Source organism: Morus notabilis, unplaced genomic scaffold (assembly GCF_000414095.1).
Source record: "Morus notabilis unplaced genomic scaffold, ASM41409v2 Scaffold399, whole genome shotgun sequence".
NCBI lineage: Eukaryota > Viridiplantae > Streptophyta > Magnoliopsida > Rosales > Moraceae > Morus > Morus notabilis.
In genome coordinates, this window is record NW_010366583.1 from 374177 (window position 1) to 401999 (window position 27823).

Below are 27823 nucleotides of genomic sequence, written 5' to 3' on the forward strand. Positions count from 1 at the left end.
AGAGCTTTTTACTGTAACAAAACTCGAATCCTAAACTCGAATAGGCAAAATGAATGAAGCCTTAATATTAACTATAACTAAAGGTCGTTTATAAATTATCGTCAATCACAAACGATAAGTTTGTTGTCGTTTCCACTCATAACCTTGCTTAAGTCATATCAAGAACATGTCGCTTTCACTGCAGATGTCAGATGTCGTTTTCTTGTCCCCTAGTTGGATGACGTTTATATGAAACAGCATGTCGTTGTGTCAGAAATATGTTGCCATCCCTGTAAAAACGGTGTTTTTTGGAAGGCCGGTTTAATTTTCGTATTCAGAGGTTAAAATTTGAGTTGAGATATGATTTTATGTGAGAATTTTTTATTATAGTAAAAAAGTTAGATGTGATTATTTTTAAGAGTTTTTTACTATAGTAAAACTCGAATTCTAAATTCGAATTGGTACCTTAAATAACATATTAATATTGTGTGTAGTTTAAACTCTAAGAAGCCAAATGTCATTCATAATTTAGAGAGAAAAGAAAAAAGATACTTTCGGTTAATTAAACAACTAGGACGTTTGTCTAATAATTGCGTCGATAATTGCGTCGATTAGTTTTCTCTACAAGTAAAACAACATATGAGTCTGTGCATTGAAATTCTGTCAATTTCATGGAAAAGAAATGTCGGCAAAATCATAAACTTATCCCTGGGTAAATTACGCTCCACATTTATACGCTTTATACATTTATCTAGACGCTAGAATAGAGAAAAAAGAAAGTGAGAGGTTTGGAACAAATCAGCTGAAACACGTGTTCTTGCCCACTGAAAACGACATATCGTTTACGTAGTATAGTTCAACAAAGACCCCGTGTCAAATCTCTATTTGGAAATGAGTACACCAAAACCATATTTTTTACCATATATTCCACCAAAAAAAATACCCTTGCTCAAGTTTTTTAAAATAAAAAGAACGACACACCCCCAAAAAAGTCAATGAACGACCAAGTCGTTTATCACGTCTGTAACTCTCTAATCTGTATGCCGAGTTGCCCACAAAACGGTGTCGCTCTCGCTTTTATTTACTTATTCATTTATTTTGGGTCTCAATTTCAATGTGGTTTAGTGCTTAGAAATGGCGCGTCATTGGGATTTCTTGAGATGTAAACAAACTTACCAACAATAATTATATGGCTATTCACGAGTCATGACAATATAAAAAAACAGGTGAATATTGTGCTGTCGTATTCCAGACCATTACTTTTTTCATCCAAAAGCAGCTTAAAATGTATCAGCAGCCTCCATTAGTAGTGAAGGATCATATTCTACGGTTTGGAGAATGCAGAAAGAAATTATCCTTTCCTTTGTTTCCTGAAAATGTCAATACAACTCCCAGGGAAACAACGCGGCCACTATGCGAGAAGAAAAGAGAAACAAGTGAACTAGCATGATATTTCAGAAGCTAAAAACAATAATCTCGTTTATGCTTTTTGAAGATCTGAATTTCACAAACTTCCTCCGAAGAGAGCCCGGATGTCAACTTGTCCAAATATTTTTTCGACGCATTTGGTATCGAAGTCTGAAATACACCCATCTGAGCAACTTCCTCAAAATGTCTTTAGAAAACTGTGTCGGAGAAGGTTTAATCCACCAGAAACAAGTAGCATTTTTTTCAAGAGGTTATTTGATCTCTACGTTGCCTATTTATAGTTCATAACATAGTCCTTGTCCGTCTGCATAAAGCAAGAATCAAAATTAAAGCTGCTAAAGATAATAAGCTACTCAATGAGAAAACTAGAACCTTATAACTTACAGATTTGGCAAGTTCTTTTGCTTTCTCATCATTAAAACCAAGAGATGCCAATATCTTGTGACCAGCTGATTCCTTTTCAGACCAAATCCCAAGAAGCAGGTGCGCTGTTGTTATTTCACCACTCTCACCTGTATTATTCGGGATTATGTCAATAGAACGAAAAGGAATGAATAAATTTAACACGGTGAAACAAAGGCGTCATCAATTTTAATAGTTAGATCCAAATTAAAGCATTGAACAAGGGCTTTACAGGTGATTTGGAGTAATGATGTCCCATGGTGGAAATTTTCATACAGAAGTTTTAATAACTAAATTTAAATGATTGGCTCAGAAGTTAGACGCCAGTTTCTATTATGGTTACATCAAATCTTTCTTATCCTACTTTATAACTCCAACAGCCAAAACCCATTCAAGTTACCATAATTTATGGGGACGTTTAAGACAGACATAATGCATGACCATTACAAAGGCGCAATTATCATTAAACCAAATCTCATATGCACACTTCTGAATATGAATAAGGACTCGAGTGGAAAGTGTGAGCTTAGCCTAAAGGAGAACCAGTGGAAACAATCTTCAAAGAGAACATACAAATTTATCATTAGCATTACGTTCTTTTAGATTAGATCATAGAAATATTGAAGGAAAAAAAAAAGGTACCTGACTTTAATTTCTGATCAACAGCCCAATCAAGGGCTCTCTGAGCTGGTTCAGTCAATGGAGGATGCTCAGGGCTGAAAAAGTACAAGTCAGATTTCCCAAGTAAATTTACAGTTTCTTCTCGCACCTTGAAAAGTGTGATTCCATTAGCTCTTAGAAACTTTGCAGCTACACTTGTTCCTAAGGAGAAAGTAGTGAATCCAAGTTATACAACTATGGAAAGAGAATATTAAAGAAAACTTTGGTGGAGCAGCAAAGCAAATGGAATGGAACGCATTGAAACGCCACCAGCTAAGTTCTTACTCCATAGTTCTTCAAGAACACTTGTTTTTTTCAATTAGTAATTTATTGTGCTTATTTCAAATCGAAGAAGTGTTCGAATTAAATAAAATGGGAATGAAAATAAAGCTTTAAAATGTAAATATCACACTAGTGCATATTGAAGTTGAAGGTTCCCAATCCCAGATGTATAATTCATAGCAAAACTCAATAAATTGACTTGAACCCGGAATTATTAACAAACAACGGAACCACGAATCAAAAAGTAATTCCCAAAGAAAATGCTAACTTCAAAATGGGCAAGCTTTCCCCTCTAAAGTACACATCAAAATCATTAACAAAACAAATTTAAGCAAACAACTTCCTTACTAATGTTTTCCCCCTGATAAGAATGAAACATTTTAATCACCAACTCTCAAAAAGGACGATATAATAGATCAGTGATATCGGGTAAACAAAACTATAAACCAATCTATAGCTTCTTCAAGCTCCAGATTTAAGTTTCTGGATTTTGTTCAATCATAAAGGGTTCAATTTGAGTCCACGATAGACAAGGTATTTGTTAGGAGAACCCATCCTCACAGAATAAATTAATAACAAAAATCAAAAGGTAGTTTACAACTAGAGTTCCAACACAACATTCAAAACAAACAAGCTTGAAACAGGCCAAGATTACTAACCCTCAACCAAAATCCCCATCAGAAGCGCCTCGGTACCGGTATTCGGGTACTTTAGCTTCCTCGCTTCTAATTCCGCCATGGCAAACGACTTTATTGCCCTCGCGGACCAGCTAATAAGATTCTCCCGAAACCAAATCAAACAAAAAAATATCACTCACAAGTCAAAAAAGAATCGCACACCACGAAAATCCATACAAATCAACAGTAAAAATGAACCAAAAAACTCACTTTGGGATTTTCTCGTTAGAAGCCCTATCCGTTTTCCTGGAAACAAAAATAAGAATCCACAACAAATCATTCTCACAGAAAAATCAATGGAATTCTCGCGAAATCGGAAGCAACAAATTACATACATGCACAGACTTACGCAGTTGGGAGGCTGAAAAGCACCGTGGCAATGGCGGGGCGGCGCTTTGAAGCTAAATTCTTGAAATTCGTGGGCCGAATCAAGAGTTGGCGGCCGACACAGGAGGTCGAGAGATTGGTCGGGTGGAGACGCCATGGAAGCAGAGGAGAAGAAGCACTACTGTAGTTTCCCTGAGAAGGTTGCAAGGCCGAAAGCGGGATTACGATGGCTGAGAGAGTATGGGACGCCATAACCAAGCTTCAATTACAAGCAACCCTAGAAAGGTTTTGTTGGCGGGTTTTTGGAGCTCTTACAAAAGTGGATATAAGCTCGGTAGACCGTTCGCGACTTCTGCGAGAGAGGGCAGGCAAAGCCAACAGCAGCTTCTGAGGACTGAGGAGAGACACCAGTTGGGTTAGGCCGATTATTCGTTTCGAGCCGTTCTACTGGCCTTGTCTTTAAGCCCGTTACTTTTTGAAAACATGGGCTGGATAAGGGCCTAGCAAGCTCAAGCCTTGAACGAAAACCTAAAAAGCGAGGATATAGCAACAATATATTGAGAATGAAGTAAATAGAATAAATTAAAGAAAATAGTACATTTTAAAATTCAGGAAAAAAATAGTAGATTTTAAAATTATTTGAAGTAAATAATTGTATAAATTTACTTAATAAAAATTTAGCTATCATAAAAAGAAAATTAACGTGGTAAAAATATCGCAAACAATCTTTACTTGTTGTAAATAAAAAACTTACGTGATAAAAAATCTCTATTTGTTTTAAATATTTTAAAATCTATCATTTTCTTAATTTAGTTTCATAAATTTATTATTTACTATAATTTCTGTTTTTATTTTTTATTTTATTCTTTTAATACCAGTTACAGTGCAAATTCTAATGCTAATTGCATGCTTGCATAAAAAAAAATGTGATTATGACAGAAATAGTATGTTATTTTCATTTGTACTTCAATGAATAATATTATTTCAAATGTTAAGTCTATTTTTGTCATAATTATTAAGTTTTAGAAATTGTAGAAGTAAACTCTTAGTTCTTTTTTTATTGGAAGTAAACTTTTAATTTTAAAATCACTCAAAAATGCAAATGTTGTAATGGTAAATGAAAAGGTAAACATATAAATCGATAACAATCAAATGTCAAATTCATTATATGCTAATAAGTTTAACAATCAAATGTCAAATTCATTATATACTAATAAGTTTAACAATCAAATGTCAAATTCATTATATGCTAATAACAAACTTAGCACAAGGAGTCACATTGCACTCGAGAGTAGCTTTCTTACTCAATAATGTAGCGGGTTCAGTAGGTGAGTACAATCCTTACTTTGAGTTAATCTTGTGACCCTATCTTCCCTTTTATTTTTTTTCAATTTTGTAACAAGCTTGGAACTTTAATCTAATAGATCTAAAAAAGAGAGAATGAATTGAGTTAAAAAAATACATATAAAGAAAAAATAATTAACAAGTAGACGGCTCAAACTGGCATTAAAAATTTTTAAAGCCCGTCAAAGAACGAGAATAGATACAAAATCCGTCATAAAAAACGAGTGATAATGTAGGCGGGTGGGAAGATAGATGCATGGTTTTGGGTGGGATGGAGGTTTGATTAACCGTCCTAACAAAAAAATTTTTTTTGAATAAATGGTTTATCACTAAGCTCCTACAAGTTAATTAGGGCATTTGTTATCAATCAGGTAGTGAGAAATTAAATGCCGGAGTTAGATGAGTTACAATTGTGCCGTCACAATCTATCATCTTCCTAATATGGCATTTTACCTTTTGTTACTCCCATAGTAGGTTTGATATGATATATGCAGACTTTGGAACTATAATCAAGGTTGTGAGGTGCCGAAGACAGTAATCTTAACCTAATCCCAACGTTCTTTTATTCTCCAATAATTATCCAATATGAAGTGAAAAACCTACTCCCCATAAACGTGCACTTTTTTTTTTTTTTTTTTTTTTTTCCTTTTAGTAAAAGTAAAACAACGTGCACTTGAGAATGTGATAAGGCGTGCTTCATTGTCTGGTTTGTCATCTCACCGATGTCAACATTTGCGCCGCCGTTAATTTAATTATATAAAGTTTGGATATCAATTATTCCACCAACCACAAAACATGTAGTTAGTTTTATTATTACGCGTGGATTCAGTGATTAATTAGTAAATGGCAATATAAAAGTGCAATAATAATACATGAATTACCACAAAAAAAAAAAAAAAAAAAGAAGAAAGAAAGAAAGAAAAAAGAGAGGAGAAAACACAGAGTGCGATAATAATACCTTAATTTTTTATAATAAAAAAAGAGAAAAAGAAAGAAAGGCATAGAATTAGAAGAAAAATCATGTGTACTATGGCCCCGTTCACTTCGCTGATTCGCGTTTAGAATTTAAGTTTTTCTACAGTAAAAAGCTCTCACAAACAATCACATCTAACTTTTTTGCTACAGTAAAAAGCTCTCACATAAAGTCACATCTCAACTCAAATTCTAAACTCGAATCAGCGAAGTGAACAAGACCTATATATATTTATAATTTAAAGTATATTATTTTCAATTTACTATATTTTCCTCTACTAGATGGTCACATGATCTATCTCATTAAAAATGTTATAAAATTTACACATCAACTAAGGTCATCTCCAATATAAATGCTAATTCTAATTATATATTTAGCATTAAAAAGTGTGATATGATATGTTATTTTTACTTTTATTTCAATGCAAAATGTTATTTAAAATGCTAAATCTATTTTTTTTCTTATAATCATTAAGATATGAAAGTTGCAAAAGTAAACTTTTATTTTTAAATAATTAAAAAATGTAAAAGTTATAATGATTACATAAAAAAAAGTAAACATTTCAACTAATAACAATCAAATGTCAAATTTTCATATGCTATATTTGGTGAGAAATTTACCACAAAGTATAGCATATGAAAAATTTAGCACAACAAATAACATTACATTAGAGAGTATTTTTTTTGCCTCAAATGCTAAATTTGCAATTGACATATCCATTATAGCATTGCATTAGAGATGCTCTAAAATTGAGATATTTCAAATTTAAAATTAACCCAACAGAAAACATTATCATCGGAAAGATTTATTTTAGTATGTCTCTCTTTCTCTCTCGTGAGGCGGCTAGGGTTTTGAGATTGAGATCTCTTCTTAGCACCAGAGTCTGGCATATCCACTATTTGGTCGCCACTCTTGGCCCTTGAGACGATGGCTGAGGTCACGCGGGTGTGGTCGGTGGTTGATGGGCACAGTCCATTAGCGATGGAGGCATAGATCTGGTGAGGAGCAGGATGTTGCCGATGGATATGTGGCACAAGGGCATCATTCGGGTTGTTTTTGCGTTTAGCTTGGTGGTTGATGGGCACAGTCCATTAGCGATGGAGGCATAGATCTGGTGAGGAGCAGGATGTTGCTGATGGATATGTGGCACAAGGGCATCATTCGGGTTGTTTTTGCGTTTAGCTTTGTTGGTGGCGACTACGCTTCTGTTGTGATAGCTTTGCTCAGATCCAATTTCTTTAGCTTTCGCATAATGGTTGTTGGCTTGTTGTCGGCATCTATTCCTATATTGCTGAAGATTTTTTTAGGTTTCGTTAATTTTAATAAAGACATTGTTTTTGCTAAGTTTATGTATTGTATAATGGAGTTGGTTTCCTCACTTTCCGATTTCGTTATATGTCCCACCCGTTTGAATTGGCTATTAGCGGTGTGTGTGTTTGTTTACACCTATATTGGTTCATAAGTCATGTTGCTCGTGTTCTCAATATTAGGGATTTGATCTCGATCGACTGGTTTTATCCATCGACTGTAATGGTTCTTATTAACGAGGTTTGGTCGCGCTCAATTTTGTTAATGTCAAGTGGGTATTTTTCTATTGGGTCTCGACACTTGTGTTCGCACTTGTGCTTCATGCATATTTGGTATTGTTCTTTTCACTGATTTGAGTTTAGAATTCGAGTTTTGCTACAATAAAAAGTTCTCATAAACAATAACATCTAACTTTTTTGCTACAATCAAAAACTCTCACACAACATCATATTTCAACTTGAATTAAAAACTCGAATTAACGAACCGAACGGACCCTTTATTGGTGAATCTGTTTAATGTCTAGAGTTGAATTTCCTTATAAAATGTGATAATTTGCGACAATTTGGTATTTTGTTAAACTTTCCGTTATAAAAACATTATCCTCAAAGCATTTAAATCCCGCTTAGTTATTGGATTAGTTCCTAAACCAACCCACTCCATCTTATACCATTCGGTTGACATAAATGGGCATTGACATCTAAAAATTTTCTCAACCAAAAGATGATCGAGAGAAATTATACGAAAAAGGAATACTAAAAAGTATTACAACAATTATTTTAATATTATCGTCATGAGGACGTGTACGGCGGATCCAGCGCTTGAATGTGACGACTGGGCCCTACATATGGTCCCTACAACGGTATGGCCGTACCCTTCCTCCATCACTGATTTAAGGGTATTATAGTAATTCTACCAATCATCAATTCGAAGCATAAATGAACTCAAGAAGAAACAAGATCGAAGTTCTCCTCTCCGCAAATTACTCTTGCATAAATAGATACTTTTCTTGTTTGATAAATACACTAGTTTATTTTTAATTTATGTTAAATTAAAGTAATAAAACCCTCTTTTTTTCTTGTTCTTTTAAAACCAACAAGTTCTTCCTGATCCGAGATCTTCACGTATTTCCATAATCGGTTGCCGAGCAGACACAGAAACCCGTTCGATTCTCGGTTTTTCTTACGAAAATCAAGCAATTCCACGCCCATTTTCCAGATTTCGCCTTCTATTTTCCCGGGAAACAAACGGAAAAACGATTTCAGGAAGAGTTTGGTGCTGCTTTCGGTGATCGCAGAGCTTTTCTGTTCCTTCCTGGTAATGGTAGATTCACAATTTTCAAATGCATTTATAATCGCAGCTAAGAGTTAATTCGCGCGTATTTTTATGGGAATTTATTGTGATTTCTCAGATTGCTTTTTGATGTTGAATATTCTTGGTTTCTGCTACGTGTCTGTTTATTTTTGTTGCATTCATGCGAGCTTTTAATGCTAAAACTTTCTAAATTAATAACCAAAATTTTTGTGGAAGAAGTTCGTAACCTGAATTAGTAAGTAAAATTCTTATAATGTATTTTCAGGATCTCCGAAAGAGGTGGAGCTTGGATTGAGAATCGTCTGCAAATAGAATTTTCGGGTTCTTGATTTGGAAAGAAAATTAAATTTGGGAATTTCTATATAGAAATTGCGGTTATACGAAGATTATGAGATTTTCGTATTAGGTAGGTAATTTAGGTTTGAAGGTCCCATGTTTCACACTGGATTAGTAGAAACTTTCTAAGTTTGGAAAGTCATGACTTGGACCTCTTCTTCCAAGGGTTATTTAGCAATTAATGCATATCCAAGGACTTTCTCCTGGATTTTGCTTTCTGTGGGAGGATTGGCCGTGTTCTTAATTTTGGGTTCATGTATTCTATTGTCAAACCCAATTGGTTCCACGGTTCGTGGGTATTTTTACGGTGTTGATAGATCCCAAAAGCTGGATTTTTCAGGCTATTCAGGCAATCCAACCGTCACTTTTCACAATGTAGATAAGAATGATTCATCTGAGTCTAATTCACAAGCTCCCACGAGTTCATCCGGTCTTTCTCCGGAAGAAATTGGCGAAAATTTTCCTTCAGATTCTACTTTAGAAGTGTCCACCAGTCCAACCGGTTCATCTATTGATGTCAACGTTGAAGTAACTCTTAAGAATTTATCCCACGAGTCCAATTCTCAAGTGCCCCCCTACTTAAATTCAACTAGTCCATCAACCCTTTCAGATGTTGAGAAGATGAAAGATCTAGCACCGCCTGTTCCTGATCAGTCTTCTGATTCGACACGTGAAGATTGGGTTAAGGATGGTAGTTATTTATCCAACGTTACAGATAGTGATCAAATTGGCAACTCCATATCTATGGGTTCCGTTAACAATTCTAGTATTTTAGATATGGGAACCAACGATACTGTTGCAGCTTCCTTTGGTTCCAAATCAGGTGATGCGCCAGCCTTTTCTCATGATTCTCCTCTTCCGAGCAACTCAAGCAGGACTGATGCAGGTATGCTTACTAGTTTTGATCTTTTGGACTAGATTATTCAAACTCATCTTCATCTTCTTTTTTATTTTTCATTTTTAGAAAATGTCATCTTCTATTGTTTATATCCTTTTATTTGCTCTTTTTATGACCGATGTTAGATATTGATTTATTTTAGTTTTCTCATATGCTGAGTTTTTATTATCATACCAGCTTCTGCATTTAAAAGATCCAAAACTATTTGAGCACGAAAGAGTAATCAAGGAACATGCCCTTTTTGCCTGAATTTCTGTTTAACTTGAGATGCTCCTTTTCTTCAATTTAGCCTGAAAAGGCATGTCTTGCGAGTTGTAATTATATCTCTATCTAGTGCGAATTATTTCTGCGCTGCTTTCCTCTTCATATATTTTCTCTAAGGTTTTCATTTGTCTTTTGGTGGCTGTTATGTAGGTTGTGATCTATACCAGGGAAGCTGGATCTTTGATTCCTTGGGACCAGTATACACAAACAATACCTGCCCTATCCTGACACAGATGCAGAATTGCCAGGGAAATGGGAGGCCTGACAAGGACTATGAGAATTGGCGATGGAAGCCTGAAAAGTGTGACCTCCCACGTTTTGATGGTCGAAAATTTCTGGACTTGATGAGAGGGAAAACAATTGCATTTATTGGTGATTCTGTTGCTCGAAACCAGATGGAATCCCTGCTGTGCATGCTCTGGCAGGTAATTATCAACTTCTTGTATGGTTAAATGATATGACAATATAAATTTGCTTCAGATGGGCTGGTGCGTTATGGTCCAAATTGCTAATCACGCCCTAGTTTATTAATTCTTTGATCCTTTGAAAGCTGTACTTGCCAGTGTAATATTCTGCTATCAAGTATCAAGTATGTGAAAAACTGTTTAACTTGCTTTTTGTTCCTTTTCTTCAAGGATCAGTATTGTGTTTCCTTTATGTGGTGCCCTAATATGCCGATTCATTTCTTTTCTTGTATCTTAATGCATTCCATTCCAATACCTTAAGTAACTAGTCATTTTAAAGAAGACTCGTCAGGCCATCAGAGAAAAATGTTGTACTATTATATCATACCTGTTGTGAGGCCTGCAACTTGCTTGAATTGTTAGGCTTGATAGTTAATTGTTAGCCAAAATTGTCATGAAAAGTGGCTAATTCTTTATATGTAGTTCTTATTTGTGTTTGAAAATTAAGGCTTTGTTTTGCTTGACTTTGTCTTTCATAGTAGCGGACTTCACTGTTTTCATGTTATATGAACGCATGTGGAAGTAACCTACTGTAGTAGTGTTTACTTAGTGTTGTATGAACGTCAAACGGAATATAGTTTTCTATATTCTAAAAGCCCAGGTCTGTTATGTTAAATTGGCATCTTAAGTAATTCGAAGCTGTGCTTGCACCTTTTCGGTCGTGTTATATGCTATCCTGGAAACTAAAAATATCCAGTATACCTATTATTAATGAGACTACAAAAGTTTCTTGTTATTGTTAATGAATTGACGTTTCAAGCATTGCATGCAAGTAGGACCGATCTGGGCTTTGGTGTGGTCGAACCACGGAGTGCTACGTTGGATTGCACAACATTTCACTTCCATATACCTTCCCTTTGATTTGCATGACATTTACTCACACTAAACTAAATAGCTTGATGTTTAAAGAGCATCCTCGTTGTCCTTTCAGGTAGAAGTGCCAAAAAACCGTGGGAATAAAAAAATGCAACGGTATTATTTCAGGTCAACATCAGTAATGGTTGTCCGGATGTGGTCCTCGTGGCTTGTTAAGCAAACATCTGAAGCGGTTGACTTTGCCCCAGAGGGTGTTGTGAAGCTCCACCTTGATGCCCCCGATGATAGCATCATGGAACACATCACAAACTTTGATGTGATTGTTCTTTCTTCTGGCCATTGGTTTGCCAAGCAGTCCGTCTATCTTTTGAACAATAAGATTGTGGGAGGACAGTTGTGGTGGCCAGACAAGTCTCGACCTATGAAGATAAACAACATTGAAGCATTTGGAATTTCTGTTGAGACAATCGTTGCGGCTCTTGGTACGAATCCTAATTACACAGGGCTAGCCATCGTACGCTCCTTTTCGCCCGATCATTACGAGGGTGGGCAATGGAATACAGGTGGATCATGCACTGGAAAAACAAAGCCACTTGCAGCTGGTGAAATAGTAGAAAATGGCTTCACAAACATAATGCATGAGAAACAGGTAACTGGTTTCAACCGCGCAATCAAGAAGGTGAAAAACAAATCGAAGATGAGATTGATGGACATCACCAGAGTCTTTGAGTACCGCCACGACGGGCATCCAGGCCCATACAGAAACACGGACCCGAATAAGCTCACAAAACGTGGCCCTGATGGAAAGCCCCCACCTCAGGATTGCTTACACTGGTGCATGCCCGGTCCAGTAGATACTTGGAACGAACTTGTGCTTGAAATAATAAGAAGAGAGTACGAGAACACCACGAGCTTCTCATCATGAGATTTTTTTTGGCTTCGTTGTGCTTCAACCTTCATTGTTGTATCTCTGATCTAATTTGAAGGTATAACTTTACTTTTTAGTGAGATTTAATTCACGTCTAAAGTTGGGAGGGAAGCTTAGTTAAAAATACTTGTAGAGTGATTATTTACTATAACAGATGGGCGGATTAGCTACTAGTTCTATATTATAGGAACTGTTTCACCTCAATTATCGAAATCATTACGTACCTAGGTATACCATCAGAATTTTTTTTTTCCAACTATGTTACACGTGTTTATTCATAAAGAAGATCTATTCTTTGAGTTTCACTATTTGGTCCCATCTTTCTGTTACTATTTAAATGAGTTTGCCTGGAAACACTGTCATTGGCTTTGGATGCCATGATGATGAAACGATCTATAATATTTCCATTTGGTAAGTTTGGAGTCAACGGTTTTCAGATTCATCAAATTTGAACCTTGGAGCTCCGTTCATTTCGCTGATTCGAGTTTAGAATTCGAGTTTTGTTACAGTAAAAAGCTCTCATAAACAATTACATTTAACTTTTTTACTACAGTAAAAAGTTCTCACATAAAATCACATCTCAATTCGAATTAAAAACTCGAATCAGCGAACTAAACGGGCTCTAAGAAAAGGCCCTTTAGTCATTTGATTTGTGGTCAAAATTCTGGTGCGTTTAGTGCTTATCTTTTTTAAGTTAAATGGAAAAAAAAGGGGGCTCTTAGTGACAAAATAGAATTCATTCCTTAAAAAAAAAAAAAAAAAAAAAAAGAGTTGGAAAATTTATGCTTTTTTGTTTTCTTCAAAGGAATGGAAAATTTATGCTCAACAAAATTAATTTGATTGGCTATAAATTACGAGGCCTGGTTGGACGAAGCTTCTAGCCAAATTTGCCGCCGAATATTTGTCCATAACTGTACGTCCGTTTCTTTTTGCCTTCGGACTTGCTCACACTCCAACGTCAATAACTTGTAATTTCCTATCTCCGTCAGAAAGGAACAAGCGTTTTGTAGTTTTGCACAACAATAATGAGAGAAACCTAATTATCAAGAAAAGAAAAAACAATGATGAAAGAAATTGTTGGTTTTCGAAAACGCCCACACAAAATGCTCTTTAATACTTCCAATGAAAAAAAAAAGGGCCTCATCTCTTATAAAAAGAAAATTATAACCAGGTTAAGATCGTGTTCATACTTCCATCTCTAAATTTTGACGATGCATGCATGGTGGGCACGTAGCAAAGACGGTACTTTTTTTTTTTTTTTTATAAAAAAAGTGCGCGACGGAATTGAGAATAAAACGCTAACGACACTCAAAACAACGTCGTATAAGGATTTTCCCATTCTCGGTCCGGCCCATTATTCATTTACTGACGTGTCTATATCTTATTAGCCAATTAAAGTCCTAACGTAAATTCACAACACAAAATCCCAGTCGCCTCTCTCTCTTTAAAAAAAAAAAATTTGAAATTCAAATCAAGGTGGATTCGCATACAGCCACATCAAATCTGAAATCTCGTTTCACATCATTAAAGAACAAATCCACGCGCTCTTCAACGGTCCCTTTTCTCTTTCAAACGGCTACTTCTTTCTCTCTCTATCTCTAGCCTCCAAAATACTCGCACCTTTTACTTTCCTTATCAAAATTCAAACTCTCTCTACTTCTCACTTTCCGAGAAAATCCACATTCGCTCTTTCTCAGGAAAATCGCCGAATCACTCACACCTGCAAAGGAAAATCCATACAGGTTTGTTTGTCTCCTGATCCTTTTTGGATTACATTGTTCTGTGTACGCGAGAAAAATGCTAGAACTCAACGGAAAATATCGCGTTTCCTAATTATAGATTTTTTCCTCTTTTGAAACCTATGAACGCAAAAGCTTAGACTAATTGGGGAAGGTTTTGTATGTTGGGGGTTATTGGATTTTCTACCTTTTTTTCCGAGAAAATTTTGAACTTCCTCAACCAAATGTAGTACTTAGGGTTGATTTTTTGCTCGTGATCTCAATGATGAGATCAATTCCATTGAGCTGAATTTATGAGGAACAAAAATTTCAAAAACGAAGCTTTACCTGTTGAGTTTGATTATTTGGAGTCATTCGATATTTTGCTAATTCGGACTTTTCCTCCAAATGTGGGTTAAAAAGAAACCTAAGATTGTAAACAATCTTATTTTCCTTGCTGGATCAGCGATTTAACTAGATTTCCCCCAAAATTTAGGGTTAATCTAGGGCTTGAGAAGGATTTTCGTTTCTTCCTGGTAAAAATTTCTCTGCTGGGGTACATATTCCTATTTTCTTGTCATTCATGGTAGAAAATGACAACAACCTAGAGAAATAGATATGTTGCAGGATAACATGCTTCTTCAACTTTAAATAAATGTTGCTTTCTGATTGACGTTTTATCAATCGAGAGTTATTCTTCGTTTTACTCATGTTTCCTTTGTTCCTTTTCTGCATAATCTTTACTATGGAAGTCCTTTGTGCCAGGTAGAATTCCGCAAATATGTCATCTCGCCAACTCGATCCACTTCAACAAGTAGAAACAACATGCGGAACCCTCCTATATGAACTTCAGGTTTTTCTCTTGCGTTTTAGATAATAGGTAGCTCAAGATTATCTGCTCAATAACTTCATTTCTTGAACCTTTTAGCTTAGTTTTATCTGTACTCAATGATTACACTTAAAATTTTTACCAATCTTCTTTCACTCCAAAAAGTTGTCTCGCTCTCCCACTTATTTTGCTCTGTCTTTCCTTAAAAAATCAGATAATTTGGAATGAAGTCGGAGAGTCCGATGTTGATAGGGATAAAATGCTGCTTGAGCTTGAACAAGAGTGTCTCGAAGTTTATAGAAGAAAGGTGGATCAGGCGAACCGGTTAAGAGCTCAGTTACGCCAAGCCATTGCTGATGCTGAAGCGGAACTGGCAGCTATTTGTTCTGCAATGGGGGAGCGACCAGTACATATCAGGCAGGTTAGGACTTAGGAACTACATAATTTCGATAATGGCCAGGAGGCTTTTGTTGGATGTGAATGTATTCATTTTGCTGTTTAGAGTCTACAGACCCTTCACCCTCATGCAATCACTTGGACAGTGGAAACAAGGTTTAGTTCTTAGGTTTATTAGAAGGTCCATATATCCCTGCAACAACGATTAATGTTAAAACCCATTTTTTAATGTTATTTGAGTGCCAATGACAATTACGGAACTGCTCCTTGTGAAAATTATAATTGATTCAGAAAAATGCGTGTAACACTGTAGAGAGGCTTGCACATGCTTCAAAAGATTAATTGTTTTTTTGAAAATGAGTGCTTATTATTGTTAATCTGAAATTTGATCAGAAATTAACGTTTATTACGAAAATGTTTGTATTCTGTTATTTGGTTCATTGTGAAAATTATAATTGATTCAGAAAAATGCGTGTAACACTGTAGAGAGGCTTGCACGTGCTTCAAAAGATTAATTGTTTTTTTGAAAACGAATGCTTATTATTGTTAATCTGAAATTTGATCAGAAATTAACGTTTATTGCGAAAATGTTTGTATCTGTTATTATCGCAGTCTGATCAGAGTACCGGAAACTTGAAGGAAGAGCTCAAAAAAATTCTTCCACAGTTAGAGGAGATGCGAAAAAGGAAATCTGAAAGGAGAAATCAATTCCTGGATGTCTTAGAGGAGATACGGAATATTTCAAATGAGATACAAGGATCCACAGGATACATTCCATCCACCACAGTTGATGAAACTGATCTATCCTTGAGAAAGCTTGAAGAATTGCACAGACAGCTTCAAGCACTTCAAAAGGAGAAGGTTAAGCTATTTTTTAATCTAAATATTTTCCTGTTATGCATCCCGAGTTTTGTAAGAGCTCTTTACATATGTATTGGTTTTTCTTGTTTTGCAGATGGATCGACTGAAGCAGGTTCAGGATCATCTGTGCACATTAAACTCACTTTGCTTAGTTCTTGGTATGGATTTCAAGCAGACTATTGGTGAAGTTCATCCAAGTTTAGGTGATTCTGAAGGATCTAATAATTTAAGTAATGGTACAATTGAGCTTTTGGCTGCTGCAATACAAAGGTTGAGGGGGGTTAAAATAAAGAGAATGCAGATGGTAAAAAGTGTTCTACGTTTCCAGTTTCCTGTCTGTGTAATCTATTATCCTTTTTAGTTTATCTTGGTGACCCTCTTTATATATTGGCAGCTACAAGATCTTGCAACTAGTATGTTGGAGTTATGGAACTTGATGGATACACCAATAGAAGAGCAACAAATGTTTCAGAATGTTACTTGTAACGTAGCTGCTTCAGAAGATGAAATAACTGAACCCAACACACTCTCTGTTGACTTCATTAATTATGTAAGCTTTATACATTTTCACCTTTATAATCTATTAAAGCCTTTATCTCATGTTGACAACAGAAAATGGACAATGGCTTTCTTTTTGGACTAAAGAAGTAATGTCTTCTGTAGGTTGAGGCTGAAGTGTCTCGGTTGGAAGAGTTCAAATCCAGCAAAATGAAAGAGCTCGTTATTAAAAAGAGGTCAGAGCTAGAGGAGATTTGCAGGAAGACTCGTATGGTCCTGGAATCAGATAGTGCACTAGAATGTGCCATTGAAGCTCTAGAATCTGGTATTAAATATTATTGTGTTGTCATACTATCAAACGTTACTTTGCATTGGTTTTTGAATATCTGCATCTCTTTATCTTTGCAGGAGCTGTGGATGCTGCTTTCATCCTTGAGCAAATTGAGCTTCAGATTGCTAAGGTTAAAGAGGAAGCTTTTAGCAGGAAAGAAATACTTGAAAAAGTTGAGAAATGGCTGGCTGCATGTGATGAGGAGTGCTGGCTTGAGGAGTATAACAGGGTTGGTGTTTAGATAATTCTTTCACGTTGGTTGTCTTCGTCTTATTTTTAACCTTTGCTACATATGTATACACACATATTTGGACTCATGTCCCTTTTTTCTTTTTCTTTTTTTTTTTTTTAAATTGCCACCTTTTGTGGTTGTACAGGATGAAAATCGATACAATGCTGGAAGAGGAGCTCATCTTACTCTCAAGCGTGCCGAGAAAGCCCGTGCTTTAGTTAATAAACTTCCAGGTGAGAACTGCGGCTATGCAGATTGATAGCGTTTTTGAATCTAATAAATTTCCAGTTTTACAATTGTGTTCTTATTCCCAGCAATGGTGGACACATTGGCTTCAAAAACTGTGGCGTGGGAGAAGGATAAAGGCATTGAGTTCACATATGATGGCGTAAGTACTTTTATTTCTAAAATCTCTTCAAAATTTGTTCCCAGTTAAAGTTCTACACTATGCTTTTCATCTGTTAAAAATCTTAAGTCTTAAATAATATTTTCCTTTTCTTTTACTGCTATGTAGATTCGACTTCTTTCTATGCTTGAAGAGTATACCATATTACGACAAGAGAAGGAGCAAGAACGCCGCAGACAGCGGGTACTGTCAAGTTTCTTTGCCAAGTCTTTTGCTTTGTGGAAAAAAAAAAAATCTATACCCACCAACCTTTGTTCTGCCCGTTCATTCATGGACCTGTGTTGGGCCAGCGTGAAGCTTTCTGTGACTTGATTATACTCTGATCTCTGTTCCAGGACCAGAAGAAACTTCAGGGACAGCTGATCGCTGAACAAGAGGCACTTTATGGGTCAAAACCAAGTCCTTCCAAGCCGAGTGTGAAAAAAGCTCCTAGAATGTCAACTGGAGGGGCAAGTAATAGAAGACTCTCCATTGGAGGAGCTATGATTCAAACTCCTAAACCTGCTACTTCCCGTCCTAGTAGTCGGAAGAGTGACCGAGCACAGCAAAATGAGCACCACGTGGATGATAGCTTTACAGGTTTATCGACTGGTACTTCGCTATAGCTATTATAACTATTTTGCTGTTTTATTATTTCAGGTCTAACCAAAAATTTATGAAATGCAAAGTTTCTTTCATTTTCTAAAAGGGGCCATGTTTGAGGAAAAGTTTCTGGAAACTGTGAGACCATGCTTGGAGATGTGGAAATATTTATACATGTGTTGTGATTTTCTTTCAATGTTTATGCAGGTAGGAAAGGCTTGGATGTTGCTGGTATCCCCATGAGAAACCACTCTTTTGGAGCTCGTGAAATGGAATCACCAATGAAGCGGAAACCTTTCTCACCAATATCTTCAACGACATCATCATCGAAAACCAACATAACAAACTTTTCAGAAGATCTGAACATACCGCACAACAATGACACAGTAGAGAAAACACCTTCTGCTATGCCTTTCACAACTCCTTCAAAAGTTACCACTACTGTCATAGAAGAAGAGAATAATGTGTCCTTCACACCTAAGGTGATGCCAATTCCTGTGCCCACCACGCCATTAACGGTGTCAGTTCCGATGCAGATGGTTTTGACTCCAGCACCGCCGCCTCAATCAATTCCTTATTCTTCCAACATAGTAGAAGAAATTCCTGAAGAAATCGAGTACTCTTTCGAGGAAAGAAGGGCTGGTTTTGTGCTTCCCAAAACACACATGAAGCCAACAATACAAGTCTGATATTCTTTTGGGAACAGTATGCTTCATGTTTTTGCCTTCTGATATTTTTTTCTTTTTCTTTTGGGAATTTTTCATTGTTAAGTCAATTGTAATTGGCTTGTTTGGGATTTAATGTGCATAGTCTACGAGCAGTGAACGTGGACTTCATTTCCGAGCGTGTTTCTACTGATTAAGGTGACCTCTAATGCTTTCAAATTGATTGTGACGTCTTTTTTGCTAAACTGAACTGCCTTTTAAAATAGAAGACCAACATCTTCTCTCACTTACTTCCTAGTTGTCTTCCTATTTAGCAACTAACTATTCAAACCAAGGAATATTATGGTTATTAGATGTGAATGTATTCACATTAATATGCCAAATTCTTTCAAATCCTGGACAATAGTGAAATTTCGAATCCTGCTTATATTTTAACTGTGTGTAAATATTGTTAGCTGTTAGAAATCTGATGAAGTTGGTATTTAGGGATACGAAATCGCAGAATTTTAGGTGAAGAATTTATTAGTGTTGCTGGCATATATAAAGGCCATATCGTTTTCCTTAATTAGTTTAAGGGTGTAATTTTGAAATCGCCATAAATAAAGAAAAAACGAAATCCTTGTGTGAAATTGGTAAGTTGGGTGTGTACTGCGAACTTGTAACTCTCAAGTGGCCTCTGCAAGAAACAGGATCGTTGTTCTTTTGGGTTGAGAAACGACCATATTTATGAAGCAAGAGCCTTGGATTATGGTTTGATAAGTCCTAATCCTTAAGGTAGTTAGGTGCTGTCTGTTTCATTGTCGTTTTTTCTTTTCTACCTAAGAGTCATCTTCACAGAAAAATGAAAAGGAAAAAAAATTTGTGGGGTTGCATAATTTTCTTCAAAGATATGTGAAACTAGACTAAATGACTAATCTAAAAGAAAGGGGAATGCAAACATTTTAGAGAAAAGGACATTGTTCCTTACCTCTGGTCTGGGTCAGGGCCCAGATTGCCATTTTGTTCCCTTGTCTTGTTTTTAATTTTTCCCCTTTTTTTATTTGTAAAATTTGTTTGTTTATTGGGTTTAGGCAATTGCCCATTGGATCAGAGGGTCCGAAATTGTCAAAACAGTCCCCACTGTTTTAGAAGCGGAACAAGTGATGCTTCCTTTTGTGGTTTACACAAAAACCTTTTTCTTTTTGTGCCAAGATTCTTTTCTGGTTATCTAGCAATTACATGATGTTGCAAATGGCTTTTTCTTATTTATTTATTATTTTATTTATTTTGTTTTTTTTGGGTTAGGGCATATGTTTACAGTGGCATTAACAGTAGATACCTTAAAACTAAGGGGGTATTTTCATTTGAATTAAATTTCTATGGTCAACTTTAATTTAACTGAAAAGACAAAGAACTTGTCAGTAGTTGGAAAATTGGTATGGCTCCAACATTTGCTTTACAGCTTTGAAATATGTATTCTTTATATAACTTTAAATAAAGAAATACCAATTTAAATTAAATAAAAATTTTTTTTTCTTTCCTGAAATTTCATATTTTAGAAATACTCACATTTAGTATCACTGCCCAATTTATTATTAAATTCACTTTTATTAAATTTCCAAGACGGACGTGAACCATTTTCTAAACCAAAATTTATACTTTGAATTTTGCAATTAAATATTAATTGTTAATTAAATTCACCAATATTTAATTATATATTTTTAATGATTTATTTTTATTTTCAATCTTTTTTTCTACTTTATTTATTTCTCCTTCTTTACCTGCAAAACCCTAAATTCACATTACTAGGAAGTATTCCTGAAATCACACCCAGAATTTGTAAATTTTTTCTTTGTAATTCTTGGGAGTTGTTCAAAATTTTCCGTTGAAAATTCAGAGTTTTCCACTCAAGCTCAGCTTATGTCTGCAATGGCGGATTTTGGGCTCACAATTTGCAGCTTTGGATGTTTGATCTCAGCATTCAGAATAAAGGTTTTACCTTTCTAGGGTTTCCAATTTTTTCTCCGAATCTTTTCCTTCCTTCCGAGCTTCATTTCATTAGAAACTCCTCACCTCTTTGTTTTCACCATTTTTCTCAAAAAGATCATTTTTTTTCCTGGGTTTCTAAGCTCCCAAAGCTCAAATCTTCCACGGCTAGATTTTTAGGGTTTTAGGGAGTTTTAGTTCTCAACCTTTTGGAGTGATTTTTTTTTTTTTAATTTTCTGAGAATTTTAATTTTTGTAACAAACAATTATGGAAGAGAAAGAGAGCTCAGCTTCTGGGGTTGCAGCAGTGACTGTGACGAGCAGCGAGGACGTCCCAGAGAGCTACAGGGTCGCCCCAAGGAGCGAAAACTCGGCCCAATTCGGCGGGCCCACAATGGCCGCCGCTCCGGCCCAAACGACGGCCTCACCGTCACCGGTCACAGCCGCAGCGGCGCCACCTGGCACGGAGTTTAAGAAGAAGAGAGGCCGTCCTCGGAAATACGGCCCTGACGGCACTGTCGCTTTAGCATTGTCCCCAATGCCGATTTCCTCGTCTATTCCCCTCACCGGCGAGTTCTCTTCTTGGAAACGCGGTCGTGGTCGCCCCCTTGACTCCGTCAAAAAGTCCCACAAGTACGAGGTTTTCGAGACCCCAGGTATTTATTTCCAATTTCCAACGTATATATTTTTTTAATCAATCTAACTGTTACGTTTTAACACAATAACCCCATTGCTATTTTTCACTTTTGGGTGTTTTGTGGTGTGTGTCTGAGTGAGATATTTTGGTTGAATTCTGGTGAGTTTTACAGTTTTAAGGCAAGGGAGAAAGAGAATGTCTGCTGGATTTGGTGTGGTCGTCGTGGACCCGTACGTTAGATTCCTTATCAGATCTGGAATTAATGTCAATCGTGGGTCTGTAATAAAAAAAAAAAGATGATTTTTACTGAGTTCTACTGTTATGTGTCGGAATCTTTATCTTCTGCCCAGAATAATATTCTGGGGTTGGTTTGAAACAGAATGAGAAATGATTTTTGGGTTTGTTTTTAACTTATATGTGGAGTCCGCAAAGTGGGTGACACCTGACACTGACTGGGGAATTGGGTGATTTGGAGTGGTCTTAAAATTTGTTGACCTCTGTGGAAAAGCTAGTTAAATGGAATTGGTTAAGAAAGGGAGATAAAAAGGAGTTAAAAGAAAGATATTATGGGATTAGGGGGGTCAATTTGTTGTAGTTTCTAAAACCAAGTTGAGCCTGTTTTGTGTACTTTTTTTTTTTTTTTTGAGTGACTTTCTCTTGAATAAGACGTTTTCACCCCTGAAACTGTGAAACCACAAGGTTCGATGATTCCCATATGGTTTCTGTCGTTCTGGTCAGAATTGTTTGAAGAAAGATTATTTTGCTTTCGTCAAATAAATCACTGAATTATATAGGCTATCAGTTCTAGCGGTAATCACTAAGTACTCTTGACAGGATTATCTTGTAATCTTATGCAACAAAAACATCAACATCAGTGTCATTTAATGTTTAAGATATCTTTACTTGTAAGCAAAATATTAGGGCAAATATTTGGAATTCTAATATGCTTATGGGGTGCAATTATTCCAGTTTTGAAGTTTAGTTCTTAATTCTTATTTGTATGATGACGAGTACTTGAATATTCTTTTTTTCTCCCTTTTGTAGGCCAGGGAATTGCATACTCCGTCGGTGCAAATTTCACACCTCATGTGCTTACTGTTAATGCTGGTGAGGTATGCCATTTAGATTCATGTGAAGATGAAACAAACAAGCGTTCCGATAACATGGGTTAACTATATATAGACTGTTATGCTCTGTACTTAGCTCGAGTAACAGCCGATTAAGTTCGAGTTACTTTGTTGGTTTGTTTGTTTTTTGTTTTTTTCTTTCCTTTTTAGAAAATGATAAAAGCTATGATTTTTAATGTTACTTGCTTACAAGGTTAAAATAACCTAATTGAAATGTAAATAATAGTTTGGGCATCAAGTTTTCGAGTGAGATAAAGCTGACTTTGAATCAATAACTGTCAAGTTCTCATTTTCGTTTGACTTATAAGAAAGCATTGCTTCATGATGCCAAGGTATTCTGTCAAGTGATAAGTTTCGGGAATTCTTTTTTTTTTTTTTTTTGTGAGATAGTAATTTCTTATAATAGAGCATATACTGGTATCTGATATTCTTCGTGGTTTCTTTTAGGATGTTACGATGAAGGTTATGTCCTTCTCTCAACAAGGAGCTCGGGCCATTTGCATACTATCTGCAAATGGAACCATTTCAAATGTTACCCTTCGTCAGCCTAGTTCTTCTGGGGGTACTTTAACATACGAGGTCTGGATTTTGATCTATAAAAATGTTATTTATTTATTTTATTTTATCTACTTAATTATATAATTGGGTTCCATGCAACTTGTTATGTTTAATTCCAATTACTCCATCTCCAGTTATTTCTAGTTAAATCTTCTCTCTTGTTTTGTACAGGATCGTTTCGAGATACTTTCCCTATCTGGATCATATATGCCTACTGAGAATGCGGGAACAAAGAGCAGATCAGGCGGCATGAGCGTTTCTTTGGCAGGTCCAGATGGTAGAGTTGTGGGAGGAGGACTTGCTGGTCTCTTGGTTGCTGCTGGCCCTGTTCAGGTTTCATCATTTCCTTTGAATGAAAATACTGAAAATCGACCACTTATATCGAGTGTCTAAGAAAAATGCTTGAACTTTTTAATACCATATGAGTTGTTATTCTTTTACTAGTGGTAGAATTTTAAAAATTATCATGTCAATTGATATAAAATTACATCTGCCAATGAGAAAATGACAATTCACTAACAACATGAGTTGGTGTTATAAAGTTGGATAAAAGTTGGGATCCTCTGCTAATAATCTCTTTTTTTTTTTTTTTATAATTTTTTGAGCACTACTCTGCTTATAACCTCTATTTTTAAAAAAAAAAATTTAAAGATTTTATTCTATTTTATCTGCTTGAAGAGGAACATACATGACTGTATATACATATGAAGGATTATTTGATTTGCCTTACTAAACACTTTTGAGTACTTTTCAGGTCGTGGTGGGCAGTTTTCTTCCTGGTCACCAGCAAGAACAGAAGCCCAAGAAGCAGAGGATTGAGCCTATATCAGCTATGTCACCTCCCATCATCAGCTCAGTCTCTGGTGAAGAAACGAGGATGTTATATGGTGGAGTGAAGCCCATTGTAACATCTGCTGCCTTCAACGCGGACAATAACTCGTCTTCCATGACTCCCCCGCCGGGATTCAGGAATGCAGCTCCCGAGAATAACAACAGCAATTCATCTCTGCTGGTAGAGGAACCGAAAAGCCTCAGCCAATCGAATTGCGAGGTTTCTTGCTGATCTTATTGGGTGCTCTCCGCAGACTCAATGACACACTTTAGGCTCACCTCAACCATGTCTGACCACCAATATTAGACTCGTTGGCAATTGAAGGAGGACAAACAAAGAAACAAAAGCCTTAACGCCCATGTTGGTTTTTAACACAGAATTGTACTACTCTCTCTCTCTCTCTCTCTCTCTTGTTAGGTTATTAGGTAGGACTCTTTGTCTCTCTAATCATTTAGGATTATTTTTCTGGCTGTTGTCATCATGTATTTCTAGTGTTGTTGTTGTAGTATTTTTAGATGTACTAAAAACAAAGATAATCGTTGTCTGATTAAGAGATTTGTATCTGTACGATTGATTGATTTGAGTGAATGTTGTTCTTGTTATGAGTGATTTGATCAGGTTAAATTAAAAAGGGCTCGAATTTTTCCTAGCTTTCTATCATTTTTTTTTTTTTTTTTTCAATATCTTCCACGTACTTGCAAGTATCCTTTCTTTCAAGGTTCTTCTTTGTCTAAGACGCAGAATCAAGTCAAAAACATAGGGGATAGAAAACGAGTATTTCTATTCAGCCTGACGGCCCCCAATCCCCCCAGACACAAACTGGTAGGTCCTATATATAGAGAGATCCTGTGAGGGCCCCACTAATTTGTGTCTGCTGGGGCTAGGGTTCAATCATGCTGAGTAACATTTTTCAAAGAAAAAACGGTACTTTGTCAAAAGAAACCCAAGAGAATTACCAAAGCATGAAAATATTGGTAAAAAATATTACTTGGATTGTTAAAAGAGTTAGCAATTGTCACAAGATATCTTCCGTCTAATTTTAGTGTTACATGTAATATCTATCTAATTATATTATGTCATATTCTATAATAATTTTAAATTTTTTTTAATTAATTTTTTTGTGTTTTTTATGAGATAATATTACACAATTTAATCGATAAGACACCAGTTGAAATACCGAAAATTATACAGAAAATCTAGTCCCTTAATATAAATTGAAATTGTTCAACAGGTGAGATCGCCAACGACTTAAAATTGAGTTGTATATACATCTTTGTCTCCTTACTCCCATTTGCAAATCCACAGTCCCAAAAATAAGTACCAACTACTAACGGTTTAAACTAAATTGAGACAATTTGCGTGTTCTATGTATGGGATTGCAATTTACAAAAACAGGGGGTCATCTGACAGCGCAAGTCAGTTTCACAGAAACAAAAACAAAAAACTTTCAGTTGGATTACATAAAGGGCAAAAAGGAAAAAGAAAAAAAGAAAAAAAAAATCATTCCAAGTCCATATGACCCACCTTGTAGAGTGTAGACCAAGGCTGTCTAGACTAAATGTGAAGTCCTCAATAATTCTGCCTTCCATCCTTTGTTGACCTTTTCAATAAAATCCTCCACCCTTTTTCTCAGCTCATCTTCCTCTTTATCCCCAACATTTCCATCATTATCATTAGCGGCTCTGTCATCTTCAGATTCTGCTTTCGGACCACTCATCATCATCATCATCATCATCACTTTGCTGTCTTCCCCGGTGTCGTCTCTCTCCTCGTACTGTCGTTTAGTACTTTTCTCGTCATCACTTCGTTTGTCGTTGACCATCGACAGAGGGCTAATTTGGCTTAGTTGTCGTTTGGGTTTTTTGGAGCCCACGAGGATCATCAGTATGATCAAGTTGCAGAAACAGAAGACGAACAGAGAGTTTGAAACGGCGTGGCTTATCAACTCCACCGCGGAGTTGAATTCAAACATGGTCGTGGAGAGAGAAACTGAAACTGTGTTAGAGAGAGAGAGAAAGAGAGAGAAAGAGAGAGAGAGGGATGCTGAGAGGACGAGTTCTTGGTTTATATCTATTTATGTGATGTGTTTTATGTGTGAAAGCTAAATAATTTAATGTTAAAATGAGTTTTGTTGATACCCTTTTGCAGCCATGAGGTCTGTATTTCATTAATTTAGTGAAAAGTCAAATATGCCAAAACAAGAACCACACATGGAAAGGAACCGAAGCTTCTCAGTTTCTCAATCTCTCCACGTAATCAAGCTGACTTCACCAAGCCCTAGTTTATCCATCCACTCTTTCTTTGTTCAAATAAGTTGAAATATGGTGGGAGTTGTTAGTGTGAAAATGACGACTTTTACCTTACGAACAAAATTTAAAAAAAAAAAACTATATTTATTATATACATGAGCTTTTGACCGCATGGAGTTTACTAAAAATTTTTAGGCAATGCTATATCCTATAGACGGTGTTAACAATACTTATTAAGATTCATATATAAGATTCATTTTTTATTAGTGATGGTATTTAATATTTATGATGTCTCTTACTATTTTTTGAAACCTTTGGAATAATACAGAACTTAACCAAAAAATAAACAAAGAAAAAGTTTTAAATGTTGTGAAGTGTGGATGCCACCACTTCATATTCTATAACCTCTCATTTAGATCTCATTATCTCCTTCATAATTCCTCTCTTAATATTGTGTATTATCTCTCCATAAGACCTATCTTAATGTGTTTATAACTCATGTAACTCATGTTCTCTGTCTTTGTCTCTATTTATGACTCTTAGGAGTTGTTTGGTTGGGAGATTCGTATCCCGATTCGAATTATAATACATGGTTCGCTGCAGTATTTTCTCTCATAAAAAATACACGTAAATCAAAAATAATTCTAATATCATGATTCTAATCCATGAACTAAACGTTTCCTTAATCTATAAATAGAGACAATATGAATATATTTATATTACTCCACATAAGTAAATAAAAAATTAGAAAATTGTGTTGACTCTCATATTCTCTTATGCAAGATTTTAGTTTTCACATTTGTTTTATAACATTAAAGAGTGTTTCTTTTTCTAGTACGCCCAAACAATACACATCACTAATTGGAGATTTGAATGTTGGTTTAAAATTAACTATCATGATTAAGCTGCCCAAGTGGCTCAAGAAAGTAGCACGTTAACGTCAGCCAAAAAGGGCTGGTTATGTCAAGAATGGTGACATTTGGAATAAATCCAGTGCAGACACCCGGCAGTTTTCACCAGCAACATTTGCCAATTTGTTAGTGTCCTATAATCTGAAGTACCCCGACAAGGATTTCTTTTTTATACTGGGCCCTTAGTTGTTGAAGACAGACAGACTCCAGAGAAAAAGGGTTCAGACTTTTTGAGGAAACCAGGACGGAAGGAAAGAAAAGAAAAGATAATATATATATATATATATTTTTTTTTTACTTCGCACGTTGAAATTTTCTTTTGTTTGATAATTCAGACTTAAAATTTTAACTTATGAATTGGGATTCAAATTTGAGAATTTATTGCAATTGTGGTATAGTAGCTAAGAGCGTCATTTAATTGACGAAAATGCACCGCAATTTTTGCACGAATGTAGCAAAGACTTTTTCAGTTGGTCCGTTTTATAATCGAGAACTTTATAATTTTAACAATGAATTAACACTCGTCATTAATTGGATTATTTTGTCAAATTTAGTATCTTATGATTCATAACTTAAGAAGTTCAAAATTTTGGGGATCAATTTGCAAATGACGAAAAATTCAGGCCCCC

At 35.7% G+C, this 27823-nt stretch overlaps 4 protein-coding genes across 6 annotated transcripts; 3 read left to right on the forward strand and 1 right to left on the reverse strand.

The window, feature by feature from the left end:
* Nucleotides 1–1322: 1322 nt before the first annotated feature.
* LOC21396163 (ATP-dependent Clp protease ATP-binding subunit CLPT1, chloroplastic) lies at nucleotides 1323–4150 on the reverse strand. Its single transcript, XM_024173903.1, has 6 exons — nucleotides 3778–4150; nucleotides 3639–3674; nucleotides 3411–3520; nucleotides 2452–2631; nucleotides 1792–1919; nucleotides 1323–1711 (listed from the first exon to the last, which is right to left on the reverse strand). Exons 1-6 carry the CDS (start codon nucleotides 4005–4007, stop codon nucleotides 1679–1681), a joined length of 717 nt encoding a protein of 238 aa, XP_024029671.1. The 5' UTR covers nucleotides 4008–4150; the 3' UTR covers nucleotides 1323–1678.
* Nucleotides 4151–8338: 4188 nt separating this feature from the next.
* LOC21396164 (protein YLS7) lies at nucleotides 8339–12684 on the forward strand. Its single transcript, XM_010110797.2, has 4 exons — nucleotides 8339–8694; nucleotides 8957–9913; nucleotides 10340–10614; nucleotides 11585–12684. Exons 2-4 carry the CDS (start codon nucleotides 9169–9171, stop codon nucleotides 12392–12394), a joined length of 1830 nt encoding a protein of 609 aa, XP_010109099.1. The 5' UTR covers nucleotides 8339–8694; nucleotides 8957–9168; the 3' UTR covers nucleotides 12395–12684.
* A 1288-nt stretch (nucleotides 12685–13972) lies between these two features.
* Nucleotides 13973–19160, forward strand: LOC21396165 (65-kDa microtubule-associated protein 3). 3 transcript variants are annotated; one of them, XM_024173901.1, is made up of 13 exons: nucleotides 13973–14139; nucleotides 14868–14968; nucleotides 15159–15365; nucleotides 15953–16201; nucleotides 16296–16505; nucleotides 16596–16751; nucleotides 16865–17024; nucleotides 17108–17259; nucleotides 17408–17495; nucleotides 17577–17650; nucleotides 17777–17851; nucleotides 18004–18259; nucleotides 18458–19160. In XM_024173901.1, exons 2-13 carry the CDS (start codon nucleotides 14897–14899, stop codon nucleotides 18937–18939), a joined length of 2181 nt encoding a protein of 726 aa, XP_024029669.1. In that variant the 5' UTR covers nucleotides 13973–14139; nucleotides 14868–14896; the 3' UTR covers nucleotides 18940–19160. The 3 variants fall into 3 exon arrangements, with proteins under 3 accessions (XP_024029669.1, XP_024029668.1, XP_024029670.1); XM_024173900.1 differs by having other exon boundaries at nucleotides 14881–14968; XM_024173902.1 differs by having other exon boundaries at nucleotides 14885–14968.
* Nucleotides 19161–20714: 1554 nt separating this feature from the next.
* On the forward strand, nucleotides 20715–24543 carry LOC21396166 (AT-hook motif nuclear-localized protein 3). The gene is made up of 5 exons (XM_010110799.2): nucleotides 20715–21536; nucleotides 22562–22629; nucleotides 23092–23223; nucleotides 23374–23535; nucleotides 23957–24543. Exons 1-5 carry the CDS (start codon nucleotides 21149–21151, stop codon nucleotides 24263–24265), a joined length of 1059 nt encoding a protein of 352 aa, XP_010109101.1. The 5' UTR covers nucleotides 20715–21148; the 3' UTR covers nucleotides 24266–24543.
* Nucleotides 24544–27823: the final 3280 nt, after the last annotated feature.

What these genes read in the sequence shown, in the direction of transcription:
- LOC21396164 (XM_010110797.2), top strand. Translation starts at nt 9,169, where the DNA reads ATGACTTGGACCTCTTCTTCCAAGGGTTATTTAGCAATTAATGCATAT. An exon ending in CTCAAGCAGGACTGATGCAG is followed by an intron (nt 9,914 to 10,339) that starts GTATGCTTACTA and finishes GCTGTTATGTAG; the next exon opens with GTTGTGATCTATACCAGGGA. An exon ending in TGCTGTGCATGCTCTGGCAG is followed by an intron (nt 10,615 to 11,584) that starts GTAATTATCAAC and finishes TTGTCCTTTCAG; the next exon opens with GTAGAAGTGCCAAAAAACCG.
- LOC21396165 (XM_024173901.1), top strand. Translation starts at nt 14,897, where the DNA reads ATGTCATCTCGCCAACTCGATCCACTTCAACAAGTAGAAACAACATGC. An exon ending in CCCTCCTATATGAACTTCAG is followed by an intron (nt 14,969 to 15,158) that starts GTTTTTCTCTTG and finishes TTAAAAAATCAG; the next exon opens with ATAATTTGGAATGAAGTCGG. An exon ending in AAGCACTTCAAAAGGAGAAG is followed by an intron (nt 16,202 to 16,295) that starts GTTAAGCTATTT and finishes CTTGTTTTGCAG; the next exon opens with ATGGATCGACTGAAGCAGGT.
- LOC21396166 (XM_010110799.2), top strand. Translation starts at nt 21,149, where the DNA reads ATGGAAGAGAAAGAGAGCTCAGCTTCTGGGGTTGCAGCAGTGACTGTG. An exon ending in TTACTGTTAATGCTGGTGAG is followed by an intron (nt 22,630 to 23,091) that starts GTATGCCATTTA and finishes GGTTTCTTTTAG; the next exon opens with GATGTTACGATGAAGGTTAT. An exon ending in GGGGTACTTTAACATACGAG is followed by an intron (nt 23,224 to 23,373) that starts GTCTGGATTTTG and finishes TGTTTTGTACAG; the next exon opens with GATCGTTTCGAGATACTTTC.
- LOC21396163 (XM_024173903.1), bottom strand. Translation starts at nt 4,007, where the DNA reads ATGGCGTCCCATACTCTCTCAGCCATCGTAATCCCGCTTTCGGCCTTG. An exon ending in TCTAACGAGAAAATCCCAAA is followed by an intron (nt 3,521 to 3,638) that starts GTGAGTTTTTTG and finishes GAATCTTATTAG; the next exon opens with CTGGTCCGCGAGGGCAATAA. An exon ending in GATGGGGATTTTGGTTGAGG is followed by an intron (nt 2,632 to 3,410) that starts GTTAGTAATCTT and finishes CTTTCTCCTTAG; the next exon opens with GAACAAGTGTAGCTGCAAAG.